Raw genomic sequence first — 15,267 nt, 5'->3', positions numbered from 1 at the left:
AACTATTGGCACTGATTTTTCCTTCCTGTTTTCTGGTTAGTGGTAGACACAGGACAAATAAACTGACTTGGCAGCCATGTCAGCAGCTGCATCTTTTTCTTTTTTGTTCTTTTTTTGATCCCTTAGAAATAATTACTTTTCTTGACTCAGCTTTTCATTTGTTGACTATTTTGCCTCCAATGAGTTCTTCCTCTGGCAAGTACAGCACTCTGTCCCTCTTCTGTCCCTTGTTCTCTGACTCTGAAAATGTCCAAAGAGATGAAGAGTCCCAGCCTCCACGTGAGGAGAGGATCTCCTTTGTTCTGCTGGCACTCAAGCATATGACTTGAGCTTCTTTTAATTATCCAAATATAATGTGATGTTTATTCATTATAACTGTCACTTTTGGTTTATTTCTAGGATGATTTTCAATATATGTGGAAGGTTTTCACAACTGATACTTACTCTTGGAATAATTCTATATAAGGATTTCCTTTAGTTATGACTATAACAAAACATATCCCGGCAGAAGCTTGTAAGATAGAAGTCTAAGTTATTCAGTAAAGATAACATTTTTTTTTTGAAAACTGCAGCAAAAAAAAAGAAACTAGCTACTGGTAAATTAAATTTAGATAATTTCTTTGCAGAGGGTGAAAGCCTGGCAGGCCAGGAAAAATCCACAAATGTGATTGCAGTGACAGAAAGTAAAACAAGAAAGAGGTCTCTGATGTCCAGGCTCTGTGTGTCTACCCAGTGTGGGAGAAGTCTCCTCATGGGGTTGTCAGTGTTTTGCTCCCCATTCTCATTAGGTGGCTGTCTCCGTTATGAGGCTTTCAAAAAGCAGCCAAAATAGATTTGAGCAAAACCAACATTCTGAATGAAAGGGCAAGAATAAAACACTTATCATACTTTTATTTAGTTATTTAGCCATGACCAGCAATAGTGTCCCAACTGACTACAGATCCCCCATCTTGCTGCTACTACACAAGTGTCAGTACGGATTTTGATGATACTGTCCCACTTACACACTGCTTAGCATTATGGCAAATCCATTGGTAAGGCTGGTTACTTGCAGGGACTGATACCAAAACTGTGATATGGGTTAGTGCAAATGCTCCATCTTGGTCATCACCTTTCCTGTGGCAGTGTTCAACTCATTACTCCCAGGGGAGACTGGGAGTTAGATGTTACAGTAGAGAGCTACTTTGATAAAGATTTAAAAGTAAGGCCCTTAACTACAGCACAGATGAGGACCACAGCAGTTTCTGCTTGTGTCTTTCAATGGAAAGCAAGCAAGTAGCAGGCACTCTGAGAAGGGACTGCAGGACAGAAGTACCATCAAATCAAATTACTTTAGGGCCTGCCCACCTAAAAACAAAGAGGATGTAGATGGGTGGAATGCACAAGTACAAACCCAAATGTAAATGCCAGTTTAAAAACCTCTCATCTTGCAATAAATGTATCACAGCATCCTCAGTACTCACAGTTGCTCAAGGCTCTTGTTTCAGGGCTAAAGATAGCTCTGCTGGTAACATCAGACAAAATAATGGTGGAATTGTTTTACTTTAAGAGAGGCTGGGTACTAAGGAGCCAGCTTTATTTCCTCCCACCACCAGCTCCTTCCATAAGATCCTTTACGATAAGCTTTATCTCACATTGCTTAATACGAGATGTAATGGGACCTCAGCATCTCTATGACTGTTCTGTAAGTACAAGACTGCCCCTCTGGTATGGCCACTGGCCTGTAACATGTGTACTGCTAATGCAAGACAAGCAAACCTAGGTTTACATATTTTAAAATACCAGACTTCTGTTTTCATGCCAAATGTCCAAAGAGACAAAGGACTGAAGTCTTACAGCTGGGCAAAGAAGCTTTTTAACACAGCAAAAGCTCAGTTTTCTGCTAGACCAGTCCTGAGCCATGCCAGACTTCCCTTCCACCCTTCCCTTCTTTGCACCTGAACTGCTGTAGCTCCCTCAAGAAACAACAGTATTTCTGCTGAATCTCCAGCCCTTAGGATCATTTGTGTTGCTTATGGTATTCAAACAAGCTTCAGCAGACTCTGAGATCTTCAGTGTTCAAAGCAGTGAAAGAAACCCAAGGTATGCTGCACAATTAGGGATCTGAAAGACAATCGAAATCCTGCTTCTGAGGTTAAAAAAAATTATAAATCGGGGAAAAAAAAAAAAAAAAAAAGAGGAGCACCTATAATAAGTATCTAAGATTAGCACCTTGCTACTGTTTCTACAAAAGTTCTTTTACAACACTATACAAGCGCAGAAGGGCTAAGGATGCCTCCCTGTCAAAGATCATGCAGTTCAGTGAGAGTCTTGGCTGATGAGACACTTTGAGACCTGATCCAGTGCACTGAAGAAACATGGAAAAGGATGCAGAAGCAGCAGGCAGTTACCTAATACGATCAAGTCTCAATAAGAAATGACAAGCTGAGACATTTTGGCAGGCTTTCTTAATACCTACTAGAACAATGCTTCTGTAAACCGGCCTGGAAGCAAGGCTAAGGGAAATAAATCCACAGCAGGAAAAAACTTTGGAAGCAGCAAATTATTTCAGTTCAAAGCCCCTTAGATCACATCTGACCATACGGTGACAGAATTAGTCCCGCTGATTGTTTCTGCGATAACTTGATTCACATCCAGTATTTTATAATGGCAATTCAGCAAAAAATGCTCCCACCCGAGCCTGAATACATAAATATTTAACTTATTGGTGGTGTGGCTGTGCGTGAGAGTACTTGTCCGTATAGATTTGCTATAACATCGAAATAAACACGTACTTCAGCCTCGCTTATGGCTGCAGAAACAAAACCCCAGGAAGCTCTGGAGTGTCCCCTTTTTCCACGGGACCGCGTTCTGAGATCTGTTTCCTCAAACCACCAGACGACTGTGACTGCCAAGGCAAACACGGGGCCACTTTCACCCACCGGGCAGATGTGTTTGTGCCGCCCTCCCCTCCTCCAGGCCGGACTCGCTGCTTCGGCGTCCCCCAGCACAGGGGAGACGCGTCCTTCTGCCTGCACCCGGGATCATTAGCTCTTCATCCCCTCCTTGTTTTTTGAATTCATTATTAACTTCCCCCATCCCCTCTCCGGCCCGTCCAAAGGGCCGGGTGCGGCAAATCGGGGGCACAGACGAGGCGGGGAGGCAAAGCAGCCAGCCCCGCTGGCAGGACGGCTCGCCCCGGCCCTCGGGTGCGCAGCCGCCCCGCAGGTGCGACCCGCAGCGCCCCCGCCCCGAGCTCCCCCCTCCCCGGGGGCGGTGGCGAGGGGCAGCCACCGCGCAGACGCCGCCCCGACCGTCCGAACAGCCGCGGGCCGGGGCAGCTGCCGGAGGAGCGGCGGGGCTGAGGCGCAGGGAGCCGGCGGCCCGAGGGCGAGAGCTCCGAGCGCACCGCCCCCGCGGCCGCCACCACAGGTGGCCGCCCCTCGCCCGCCTCAGCAGCACCCCCTGCCCGCGGCTCGGCTTCCCCCGCGGGCAGGCGGGCGGGCAGGCGGGCAGGCAGGAGGAGCGGCGGCGCGGCCCGCCCCGCCGTGCCCGCGGCGGGCGGTGCTGCAGAGGGCGGAGCGGGCAGCAGGGGCGGGCCGGCCGGCGCCCGGCCCGGGCTGGCTCCCGGCGGGCGGCGCTGCTGCGTTGCTCTGGGAGGCGCCGCGGGGCCGGGCGCGGAGGTGCGGGCTCGGGGGTGTGAGCGGCCGGGCAGGGCGCCCCCAGGATGCTGCGGTTCCTGCGCAGGACCTTTGGCCGGCGGTCGATGCAGCGCTACGGGCGAGGAGCCGGGCGCGGAGCCGGGCGAGGTGGGCTCGGCGGCGAGGGGGACGAGCGGGACGGGGGGCTGCGAGGAGCTGCCGCCGCCGTCGGCTCGGGAGGCTTCCCCTCCTCGCCGCACCCTGGAGGAGTGGTCGTGCACAGCGCCGGAGCCCCCGTCCACATCCCGGCGGCCGGCGGCAGTAAGCCGGTGCTGCAGTGCCGCGTCCTGCTCCTGGACGGGACCGAAGTCAACGTGGAGCTGCCGGTGAGTACCGTGCGCTTTCCTCTCTCCTGCCTGCAAAACAGCCCTTGCATCTACCCTCTCCCCTCCTCCGCATCGTCCCCCCTTCCCGGTGACAGCCACCTGCGTGTCCCCTGTCCCCCCCCCCCCCGCCCCCGGCGGCGCGACATGCGCCGTTCTCCGGGCGAGCCTCGCTAGTTTCTTCCTCCCCTCCGCGGGCGGCCTCGCCGCCGTCCCCGCCTGCCTGCACCTGCTGCCAGGTGCGCGGCGTGTCTCCCCGCCATCACCCCGCTCCGCTCGCCCCCCTCCTGCCGGCTGCAGCCGGCTGCATCTCTTTTCCCCGGAGCGAACGTGGAGGCGGGCACCGGCTCTCCCTCCCCCCCCCCGCCCCCCGCAGCCAAAAAACAGCCCCCTGCAGCGATGCCGCTCCGGGGAGCGGAGCCCCTGTGGCGCCGGGCGCTACCTGTGTGTCTCCCCGGCTGCAGGGAGGGTTAGGGGGTGTCCGCAGCCCCCACGCCGCGCCACGCCACGCCACCCCCGGCGGTGGGGGCACCACGGCGTGCCGGGGGTGCGGACCGGAGCCTCTGCGGGGGAGGCTGCCGGTCCTTGGCCCCGCTGCCCTCGGGCTCGCAGCCGGCAGGGGTAGCCCCTGGCCCCGCAGGCAGCACCTGTGGCGCCGGCGGGGGGGAGGCGAGGCAAGGTCTGAGGCGAGGGACTGCGGGGTCGCCTCCTCTGCTCCTTGTTTCCCGACGCCCCCGACGCCTCCCTGTGAGGCTGGCTGAGGGGCGGCGGGGGCCTCGCTCGGGCGTGCGGCGCGAAACCCCGCACAGCCGGCGTTGCCCTCCTCCCGGCGGGGGCGGGGGGGGGGGGATGCCAGAGGCGCTACCCCGGTCCCGCGGGGCGAGCGCCCGCCCGGCGCGGGGAGGGACGCCCGGGAATCGGGCCGCGGTCCCTGGCGACCCCCCCGCGGGCCCGGCCCGGCGCCCGCGGCTCCGCCCGCCCTTGGCTGCGGGCGGCGAGCGGCAGCGCGGCCGCTGGGGGCTGCGGGGCCGGCAGCGCCTCGGGGCGCCGCGGCTGAGGCGGGTGCGGGGACGGGGCCGGCGCTGAACTTTTCCCCCTCCTGCCGTGGTGCCGGAGGAATGAGGAAAGGGCGCGCACACTGTGCCGGCCTGCGGAGCGCGGGTGTGGGTGTGGGTGTTTTCCCTTACTGGTGAAGTTGAGCCGCGTTTGCATGTGTTTCGGCATCCTCAGAGCGTCTTGTCTGTCCTTTACCTCTCTTATAGGGAGCTGCACGGTGTGTGTTACTCATATACAGAGTTTGGGTTTTGCTAGACATTTATTCCCCCAACTCCTAAATACTCGACCCAAGTCGTTTTTGCTGACCCTTTTTCCTCCTTGAAAACCAAGTTTTCCATTAAATAGCATGGAAGTTTGTAATATTTGTGAAACGTTGAGTTTTCTTCCCGTTTCAACCGAAATAGTCACCAGCCATTAAGCTTGGTCTACAAAAGATGGGGGAAATTGCTAATAACAAGTGTAACAACCTGATAAATTGTGTGCTACTTTAGTCTTCATCAGTATGAAAGAGAGTGCTTTTTTCAGAGTACCTTCTGAGTCTTGTCGGGTGCTTTTCATATTCATAATTATCTGTATATGTTGGCATAATTCCACTAAAACATGGGATTTTGCAGCCCTGTGGTTTCTGCTTAAAAGGAACTCAAGAGATGGAGTAAAGACTCTTACAGGTGAATATAGAAATATGTGTGTAGAGCCACCTAGAGATACTTGCTGCAGAATTATCAGGCCTCCCTTGTTTTATAGACTAGATCACGCATTTCCAGATACTCTCCTCAAATCTCCTTCAGAACTTGCTGCAGTCCTTCTAATATCTCAGCACAAATCTCTTCTAAAGAAGGCTTGATGAATGTTATCAGCATGCTAAGGATTTACTTATAGAGGTCTATGTAGATAAGCTCAGTAAATATTTTGCTTAAGGTTATACTCTGATTTATCAGAGTTCAGCTTTTGCTGTAGAGCCTGTTTAAGACAGTCTGTAGTTTTGAAGCATCAGAAAACGAGGTAATGGCACTCTTCAAAATATATGGAACTGTCTGCTTGGTTCAGTAAAGAAGCTGTGGAGCTCTCTTAGGTGAATTTGACCTCCAAATGAAGTCCAGGCTGCCAGTGTTTTCAGAATGTGAGCTGCACAGGCAGTGGCTGTAGTTCATTTGTCCAAAGACAGGGTAAAAAGTTGGGTTTGTTTTGTTTTTCAGTGAAATCCCCAGACTGCTCGAGGACTCTGAGGCACATAATAGTTGTCAGTATTTTGAGGATTAAAAACTGTTCTGTTGAATTGCATATCTGTTCTGCATGCTTTTTCTCTTTGTTTCACAAAAAAAGTAACACCCACACTGAGAGTTAGAAAACCTGAAAGAGGCGTTGCACCATTTATAGAAGTTGATCAGTAAAGTTCCTCTCAGCTTTGCAGCTCTAGGTTTTATGGGATGAGGGCCTGAAAAAGAATGTGCTTCAATACTCAGAAGCTGTGGTACAGGACTGGTTAAGCTTAATTAATTGAATAGCATCTTTTATTTAAAAAAAAATAAAAAAAATGTATGGTGGTTTCTCTCCATTTCAGCTCAAATTTTATGGAAAGGGGGGAAGTGTGGGCTTCATGACTGGTGAGCAGCTTACCCGTGAGGTCAAGTACGTAGATAATTGCAGAGGTTTACTGTGTTGCTGACTGTGTACACAAGCACTTATTTTAGGAGATACTGGCATTTGTAAAATGTACGCTTTTTACTACCTGCTAATGTTACACCCCAGGTGTCTTTCCAGTGGAAAAAGGAATTTGTTGATCTTTGGACATGATACTCTAGTAACTACAGCTTTTTGAGCTGTTATCTAAGACTTGGAAGTAATTGAAAGGTTGATTAGATTTTAAAGACTACGGGGTCTTCTTGTTTGTGAGGAAGAATGGCAGAAAAGACATGACTGAGGGAAAAATGTAGCTACACATGTACAAAAAGAAAGGTTTTGTTGACTTGTTTAGTATTCAAGTAAAGCTAAACCCCTGAAACCTTTGTCCAGGTTAAATGTGTCAGATTCAGTCACCGTGTTTTCTCATATGTAGGGGCTGGTGGTGGTGTTGGAAAAATACATCCTACATCAGTAGGTTGATAACTGTCGTTGAGGTTAAGGTTAGCCTTTATGGGATAGTATCTGTATTAAAAAGTGTATGTCTGGTAAGCTCTTTTCTGCTCATGGTGGTAAGCAGAGATCTGTTCTGATCTCTGAGTCCTGCCTTAGCTTGTCATTCCCTAGGTTGTACAGCAGCTTCACCTTTCTTGTTTATCTGCACTTCCACGCCCATTTGCACTTTATTCTTTTTACTGCATGTCGTCTGCCCTTGGACTACCCCATCTGCTAGCCAGTCCTGCTAAGGTGCTGTGTGTTCTTTCACTTGTAGGAGTTCTCCAGATTTCCTGAACTTGTTTCCTACATGGTTGTTGCCATACAAATGTAAACATAAAATTATTCTAAGCGTTGTAGATACACCCCTGCATAATGGCTTGTATTCTTAGCTTCTTGCATGAAATTTCAAGGGTTGGCTAATGATGCTGGCTTTTTTATTCACTCTTATGGCACGAATCGTGTATTTTGCAAGTATTCTTTCTAACAGAATAATGCACTGGATGGCTTTTTAAACCCACGAGCTCCTCAGGGCCCGATAGTGAATGTGAGATGCTGTTAATGTTGGGTCCGTGTGTAGGAGTGAGTGGCAGTTGCCCAGTTCTGTTGCTGTGGGGTGATTTCTCATGGGAAGGGGGAGCATAAATGGTGTCATTACTTCCTCTTGACCTGACACCACATGTCCGCACATCTGAAATCTAGTTATCAAAATTGATGCAAGGAGAAAAAAGACTTACAGTAGAAACCATCCTTTCTTTCCTCTCACATCGGTGTCAGTGTATTTATTTAATTTTTTTTACCACTGATAACCTGTTTAGTATCTTTTGTGTTGCATCTTCACTTACATTGGAGGCTGTTACTTGTCTAGATTTTTAACTCAGCTGTAGGTAGATGGAAGGCCACTTGCTCACTGCTGTTGAAAACAGTCTTGCCTCTGTTCTTGAGAACTCCTGGCTTTAAGGAAAGAAAAACTGGTTGTGGATGATGCTGTGTTCTTGCATAAAGAATGCAGGGAAAGAGCAATGACATTTACGAAGTGGTGATGATGCCCACCAGTTAATGTGTAAATGAAGCAGTCTGTAGATGGCTTTGAAATGAGGCCAAAAAGCTGAATTGTTGTTGACTATAAGACGTGGTTCCTGGCATTCCTAAAACCTGAGTCTCTGACTTTTAGTTCAGTGCATCTTATGAAAGCTTGAAGAAAGGATATGAAAGATGGCTATATAGTGGGACTCTCCAGAGGAACAGGAATTAATGTCCCTTTTCTTAATGCCACTGAAAACGATACTGTGTGATAAACTGGGGGAGGGCAGTAAGGGAATGAACACATGTAGGGTGTTTTTGGGTTTGTTTAATCTGTGATTAAAAAAGAGGGAAATATTATAAGCTTACTCTGCTATGGAGATCTTTTGTTCTGTAAAGCAGATATAGAATACCTTACATTTTCTGTGACATGAAGTCACAGCAGTCAATGCATTACCTGTCATAAGTATTTCTTTCTAAACATCTCCTTTCTCTGATGTTTCTGTGCAGCCATGAACGTCATTCTAGTACATCACAAAGGTCTCTGTAAAGTAGGTGGTGTTTAATGATTAAATTAATGGAAAAGTTCAAATATAACTCTTCAAATCTCTGAATTGTTTTCAGATGCATAGCTTTTGTATTATTTCATTGCCTGCCTCTTGGTGTATCTGTTTTAATATTGTTTCGGCTGCTATGGAAACACTTCAGAATAGGCATAGTAAATGATCTTCAATACCCTTTTCTAATCTCTAATCTTCTATGCATTGTATCCTTTTCGTGTTGGACCAACATGAACATAACAACATTTGCTATCTGTTCTCTATGCTTACATCAAATGTAAATGTTAGCTCTAGACTAGTCATCTCTATCTTACAATTACTAGTTATTGTATTTGACCTGATAAAGTAGAAAGAAGTACTTAGAAGAAAAGTACGACTAATTTTTTCTTTCTTTGATACCACGCATGGTTTCCTGATGGCATTTCAGGAATATTAACTCTAAAATGCACTAATATGTGTGTAGACACTTAGATTCAAGTCATTATCTGGAGTCTTTGAACTGAAAAGTACTCCCCACCCAAACAGATGGGGAGCAGGATTTTTATTACTCCTCTAAAGCTTTTATCATTTATTAAATTGGTAATAGGCCTTATTTTATGCAGAAGCTACCTTTCAACAACATAAAATGAGAGTACTTGCTGGAAAATGTTAAAAGCAGATTTGCAGCCCGGGAAAGGCCTCTCATGTTCATGAACTCTTGTAGGCACCAGCACCTGTAATCGCCTTCACAAACTGATGAAGCTGCATTTTTTAGAAGGGGTTGGGTATTTTGTTTCTGCAGCTCGTGTTAAAATGCCTTTGCCTTACAGTTCTGATCAAGTAACTGTACCTAGAAGTCAGTGTGTTGTCTTCTGGCAGTAGCCTTTAATTATGTTATGTATGTACTGTATACTTTGATGTATTGCTGTGTGTGCTGAAGGTGTGTGAAGAGCATTCATAGCAGAATCATGTACTGAAAGCCAGGGACATACACAGCCCCTGAGAAACGGGAATTAAGGGGGTTTGCATGCGTGACTGCAGCTCTGCTTTGGAAATGCATCTTATATTACATTGTTGAGAGAGAAGAGGGAATTTTAGGCCCTGGACGTGCTCACCCGAACATCGCCCAAAAATCAGCAGCAGATGAAAGCTCAACAGTACATAGTAGAAGAGGGAGACAATGATCAGCATTTTGTTTTGGCATATGTTACATAAATTCTGCTTGTGAGTTCCAATATAATTTTTCAATGCAATACAGATAGATAGGATAACAGGATCGCTGCTGCAAAGGGTTGACAGCCAGTGAAGGGGAGAAAGCCAATGATGAGGGCAGTGTTACTGCAAAGATGCAAGAATGAATACTTAGGACTACTACTCTGATGGAGAGCTAGTGTGTTTGAAGAGATGGGGAGAAGATAAGGTTGTATGCATTCTTTTGGAAGCCTTTTTGCAATGCGCTAGAACACAGCTGTGCTTAAGGAAAGTAACCAAGGGACATATCAATGTGGCTCGGCCTCTTGTTGCACAGAAATGCATTTTGGCAGCAGCTGTTTGCACTGGACTTAACTAGGTGATCATGAACACTGGAGAAACTCTGAAGACCACCATGGATTTGGGTGGACATGATCAATAACAAGGAAACTTTCAGAAGAGTTAGAAAATGTGTGTTTGTAGACAGTGTACAACTGATATGTTTGGGGTTTTTTTCCCAGTCACCCTGTACCAAACTGCATTGCTGGGTAGCAAACCTGTAGCTTCAGTCTCCTAGAAGTGGTCCAGAGGAAAAAGAATGTCTGGGCATGTAAAAAGTTCTTATGGAGGAGGAAATAAGAGTAAAGAGACTTTAAAAGTGCAGCCCATATTAAAGAGCAAGCAGAGGACTAGTTTTGTTTGCATTGCAGCAGGTAGTATGGGATGAGAAAGGCTGAAATGGTGAAGAAACTAGAAATTATGTATGAGGTGTATTGTCCATCCAGTTCTTTTCTGAAATAGAGGAGACAGATAGCTTTTCCATGCTTTTCTTTCTCCTGTGCTTACTTGTGCTTCTGCTTGTCGCTCCTCTGTAAATATGTATTTTTTATATTTTTTTTTTCCTGTAAATTTCTCTGAGAGGCTGGCTTCATTTAGCATGCCACATTTTCTATGCATAGGTCCCACTTCCCTTCTCGGGGCTTCTGTTTTTAAATTCCCAAGCATTTACACCCACCCTTCTCCTTTGCAGTCTCTTTTCTGAGCAATTCTCCATATTTTTTTCTGTGTGGATATAATCTTCTATCTTCTGTGTGGATATAATACTAGCATGCTGCCTACTGAATTTTCTTATTAAAAAGAGCAGATTTCTTCTAGTTTTGTGTTGTGGTGGTCCTCCTCCCATTTTCTCAGTCTGTAAAGGCAGTTTTCTTTGCATGCCAGGAACAGCTATACAAGCTGTGAAACAGTTCATCTTCGTTGGAGACATGGACAGTGGGATTGGGTGTATCCTTAGCAAGTTTGCTGATGATATACCAAGCTGTGTGGTGTGGTTGACACCCAAGAAGGAAGGGATGCCATCCAGAGGGACATTGACAGGCTGGAGAGGTGGGCTAGTGCCAACCTCATGAAGTTCAACAAGGGCACAACCCCAGGCACAGATACAGGCTGGGGGAAGAATGGCTGGAGAGTAGTCCTGAAGAGAAGGACTTGGGGGTGGTAGTTGATGAGAAGCTCGACATGAGCCGCCAGTGTGTGCTGGAGCCCGGAGAGCAACCCCATCCTGGGCTGCATCAAAAGAAGTGTGGCCAGCAGGGCCAGGGAGGTGATTCTGCCCCTCTGCTCTGCTCTGGTGAGACCCCACCTGGAATACTGTGTGCAGTTCTGGTACCCTCGGCAGAAGAAAGACATGGAGCTGTTGGAAAGGGTCCAGAGAAGGGCCACCAAGATGATCCAAGGGCTGGAGCACCTCTGCTATGAAGACAGTCTGAGAGAGTTGGGGCTGTTCAGCCTGGAGAAGTGAAGGCTCCAGAGACACCTTAGAGTGGCCTCCCAGTACTTGAAAGGGTCCTACAGGAAAGCTGGGGAGGGGCTTTTCATCAGAGAATTTAGTGATAGGACAATGGTGTTAAACTGAGAGAGGGGAGATTTAGGATAGATATTAGGAAGAAGTTCTTCACTATAAGGGTGGTGAGGAACTGAAATGGGTTGCCCAAGGAAGTTTTTGATGCCTCATCCCTGCAGGTTTTTAAGGCCAGGTTGAATGAGGTTTTGTGCAACCTGATCTAGTGGCAGGGTTCCCTGCTCATGGCAGGGGGGTTGGAACTTGATCTTTAAGGTCCCTTCCAACCTTAATGATTATATGATTCTATGTAGGATCTCTTTAGAAAAAGAGTATTAGAGGTCTGCTTCCTTCTGGTTTGGGCCTTGAGCATAGTTCTTTGTCCCACTTACTCCTACCAGTTTAGATAATTTCCATGGTTCTCTGCAGTTTTCAGAAATTTGAAATACTCTTCAGTCCTGTTCCTTCCCCACGAAAATACAATTTCCCAGCTGTGGTCAGGGGTCTGAAAAACAGGTCAGTGACTGGCTCAGCCAGCTTGCCTAGCGAAGTGCTCTGTCAGCACACAAATGGCGCAGGTGGTCACTTGTCTGGAGTGTTCCCAGCTGCAAAGCAGACATTAGGGGAGGATTGGTAGCGATTGATAAAGCACATAGTTCAAAGGTTAAATGTCCTCAATTTTGAAAATGCATGGTTTCATATAAGATGACAAAAATGAACCCAAAACCTCAAATGGTGTGGGAAGGCGATTAACAGAAGATGAAAGAACATGTATGTCATTGTATTGTCGACCCTTCACAAACTAAAATATGAAGATAAGTACAAATAATTTCTTCTAGTTTTTGGTAGAAGGAGGAAATAAACAGCTTTTAAATGTATGTACAGTGTTGCTGGGTTAAAATTTAAATTACTCGAGAAGCACTTTTTTTAGTATTTGTTTTCCAGTGTAGACTATTGTAAATGTTCTTTTTATTCTTTCCATGTAAGAAATGAAAGGGTTGGAGGATAATGAAGTGTTTAGAGTGACCATGTGCTCTTCATTTGACTTGCTATATGCATTTACTTTTGTGCATCAACTTAAATATGTTCTGGACCATTGGCTGTACCATGATGAGATGATTTTGAAATATTTGTTGAAGTTCCCCATTCAGACTAGCTAAGAAGCATGAAAAATATTAACAGTCAATATATATTAGCTGTTTGCTTTTGATCTGTACAGATTCAGATTATTTCCATTCCTTGTTGTTATGGAACCACAGATAGATTATCCAAACAAATACCAAATGTTGTCCTTTTTTTTTTTTTTGGATGCTGACAAACACATTGAATTAATGTTACTGTATTTTATTATTTTAATTCATGTAGTGAAATTTATATGATAAATAGAAAATGGGAATCGTAACAAAGGATTCAATTTTAAGTTTGTGAATTACAACAAATAACACTACACAAATAGGTGCAGAATGTAGGTCCTTTCTTTTGAAGAACCTGGTCTCATATGAACATACCTGTATCAAATATACACTTAGAAAAATGTAGTGTTGTAACTTTGGGTTGTGACCTGTAATTAAATTATTGTAGACAGCAACATTTTTTCAAAGGTTATCTTATCCAAGGAATAATTCTTTAGTGTATTTTTGAAAGTAATGCTTTTCACAGTAGTTCTTCATAGTACTAGTATTTGATTGTATGTGTTATTCTCATTGCTGTTTTCTGTATAGATACATAAAAATAAATGTAGACTTAAGAGGAATTTTGTAGCTTAGCAGTCTTGACTAGGAAAACTCCAGTTTCCTTTTCTGCCTAAATTGAGACTAAACAAGAAAACCACTTACTGTTTTTAAGTTTAAATTTTTTTACTGTGTATATTACACTATGTGAGGTCTTGTAGGTTATGTATCAGACGATAAGCAACTTAACTTGGCTGTGTTAAGCTTTAACGTTACCCTAGACTGTGAACAAAATCTCATTTTAATATTGATGGATAAAATAAACATAACTACATCACATCTTTTTTTTTGCTGGTGTTAAGTCTGAACAAAATTACTTAATGTCCAAATGATACCTGCTTTAATTACGCAAGTGAATGTTAGTACATTTTCTGAGAGAAGGAACAGATCTGTACATTTTTTCCTTCTTCTCCCTTGTTCCCATGCTGAATTGGTCAAGGCTATTTTCTGTCATTGAAATAAATCTTTCATACCTTGTTAGTGGTTACTGCTGTGATATGGTATGGTTTTAAATTGAAGGCTTGCATTTTTGTAAAAAGACCAAACCAAAAAACTTCAATTTTTATAAGCAAGTCTGAATACTCCAGAACTCTGTACAATCATTATGTTGTGACAAAGATGGCTATTCAGTAGACATGCAAATCCTCAGTATGTAGGTTTTGTATTCAGGCTACTTACTGAGTAGAAATTCTTCCTGAATAATGAACCTTCCATGAGTGCTTTGCTTTAAGAGATGATGAATGATGAGTCTGTTATCTCTTTGAATGGAGCAAATAAGTGAAGAGTGGTGGTATTCTTCGAAATAGGTCATATCACTAGCTAGGCGGCACCCTGAAAGTGTAAAGTCCAGTGAGCAGTATCCACTTAACCTTCTCTGATGTTGTGATCTTTGGATGCCAGTGTGTATCTACCTGAACTTACGTGTCCTGCTCTGTGGAGGGAAGAGCTGGTTTAATAGAGCAATAATGTAACTATTTTGTTGTGCAAAAGACTTCTTTTCTTTCCCCCCCTCTCCCTGCTATTTCATATATTTGGCTTGATTTAATGCTTTTTCTTTTCCTGCTGTCCAGCAATGAGGAGAGGATGGCCAGGATGTTTTCTTGTTTGTTACTGACATTCCCTTTCTCCAAGGAGCGTTCCACGCCCTGCTCTGTCACAGTCTTGAGCCTGTGCGTGTCTGCCAAGGCCAGGTTGTGAGCTGCAGCTTGGAACACCTAGCTGCAGGGTGGCACTACGTGTGCCCGCTGTCGGCCTTGCACAATTAATTCTGCACACAGCTCTCAGCAGTGTGCTGGAGTTCTGTTCTTGACTTCCAGCTAGTTAGCAGATGTGTTTTTTTTTAATGGGGGGGACCTGCTTACTAAGACAGCGGAGATCGCTGATTCCTTTTACAGAGGCCTGTAAAGCCATCCAGTGTTGACTGGTAGCACTTTTCCTTTTCTCCTTTAAGCTGATAGCATACAGGTAGATAATAGCTTAAGCAGAAACATCTGATTTTTATTTTTTTTTTTAAGAAAACACATAATCTGATAACATTTCCAGCATGATCATAATCTGAAAAATCGTCAGACAAAGCAAAAAGATGTAGTCTTTCATAAACAGAAAATACTGTTAATCAGAATTTTGTTTCAGAAAGCAGATTATAACTGTGAGTTTCTCAGCACTTGTGTAGTGCCAGGAATGGAGACTTCCCAGCTGTTTCAGTAAGCTTAGTGCTGGAAGCTTTCTGGGAAGGGAAAATGGCCTGAAGAACCTCTATGCGTTCATTGT

General features: G+C 45.6%; 1 protein-coding gene across 6 annotated transcripts in view; it reads left to right on the top strand.

Moving 5' to 3' along the window:
• Positions 1–3,657: 3,657 nt before the first annotated feature.
• The window catches only part of EPB41L4B (erythrocyte membrane protein band 4.1 like 4B), a 183,477-nt gene continuing 171,867 nt past the window's right edge, over positions 3,658–15,267 (top strand). For 2 of the 6 annotated variants that reach the window (XM_051609700.1, XM_051609698.1), the window contains exon 1: positions 3,658–4,006. In XM_051609700.1, the coding sequence (XP_051465660.1) occupies positions 3,707–4,006 (300 nt within the window). In that variant the 5' untranslated portion in view covers positions 3,658–3,706. The remainder of the gene's footprint in view (positions 4,007–15,267) is intronic. The other 4 variants (XM_051609699.1, XM_051609701.1, XM_051609702.1 and 1 more) reach the window with 4 other exon arrangements.

The sequence above is a fragment of the Apus apus genome, chromosome 2, assembly GCF_020740795.1.
Source record: "Apus apus isolate bApuApu2 chromosome 2, bApuApu2.pri.cur, whole genome shotgun sequence".
In the NCBI taxonomy this organism is placed as follows: domain Eukaryota; kingdom Metazoa; phylum Chordata; class Aves; order Apodiformes; family Apodidae; genus Apus; species Apus apus.
The sequence above is the reverse complement of the archived record's forward strand: the minus strand, read 5'-3'. Positions and strand labels throughout refer to the sequence as shown.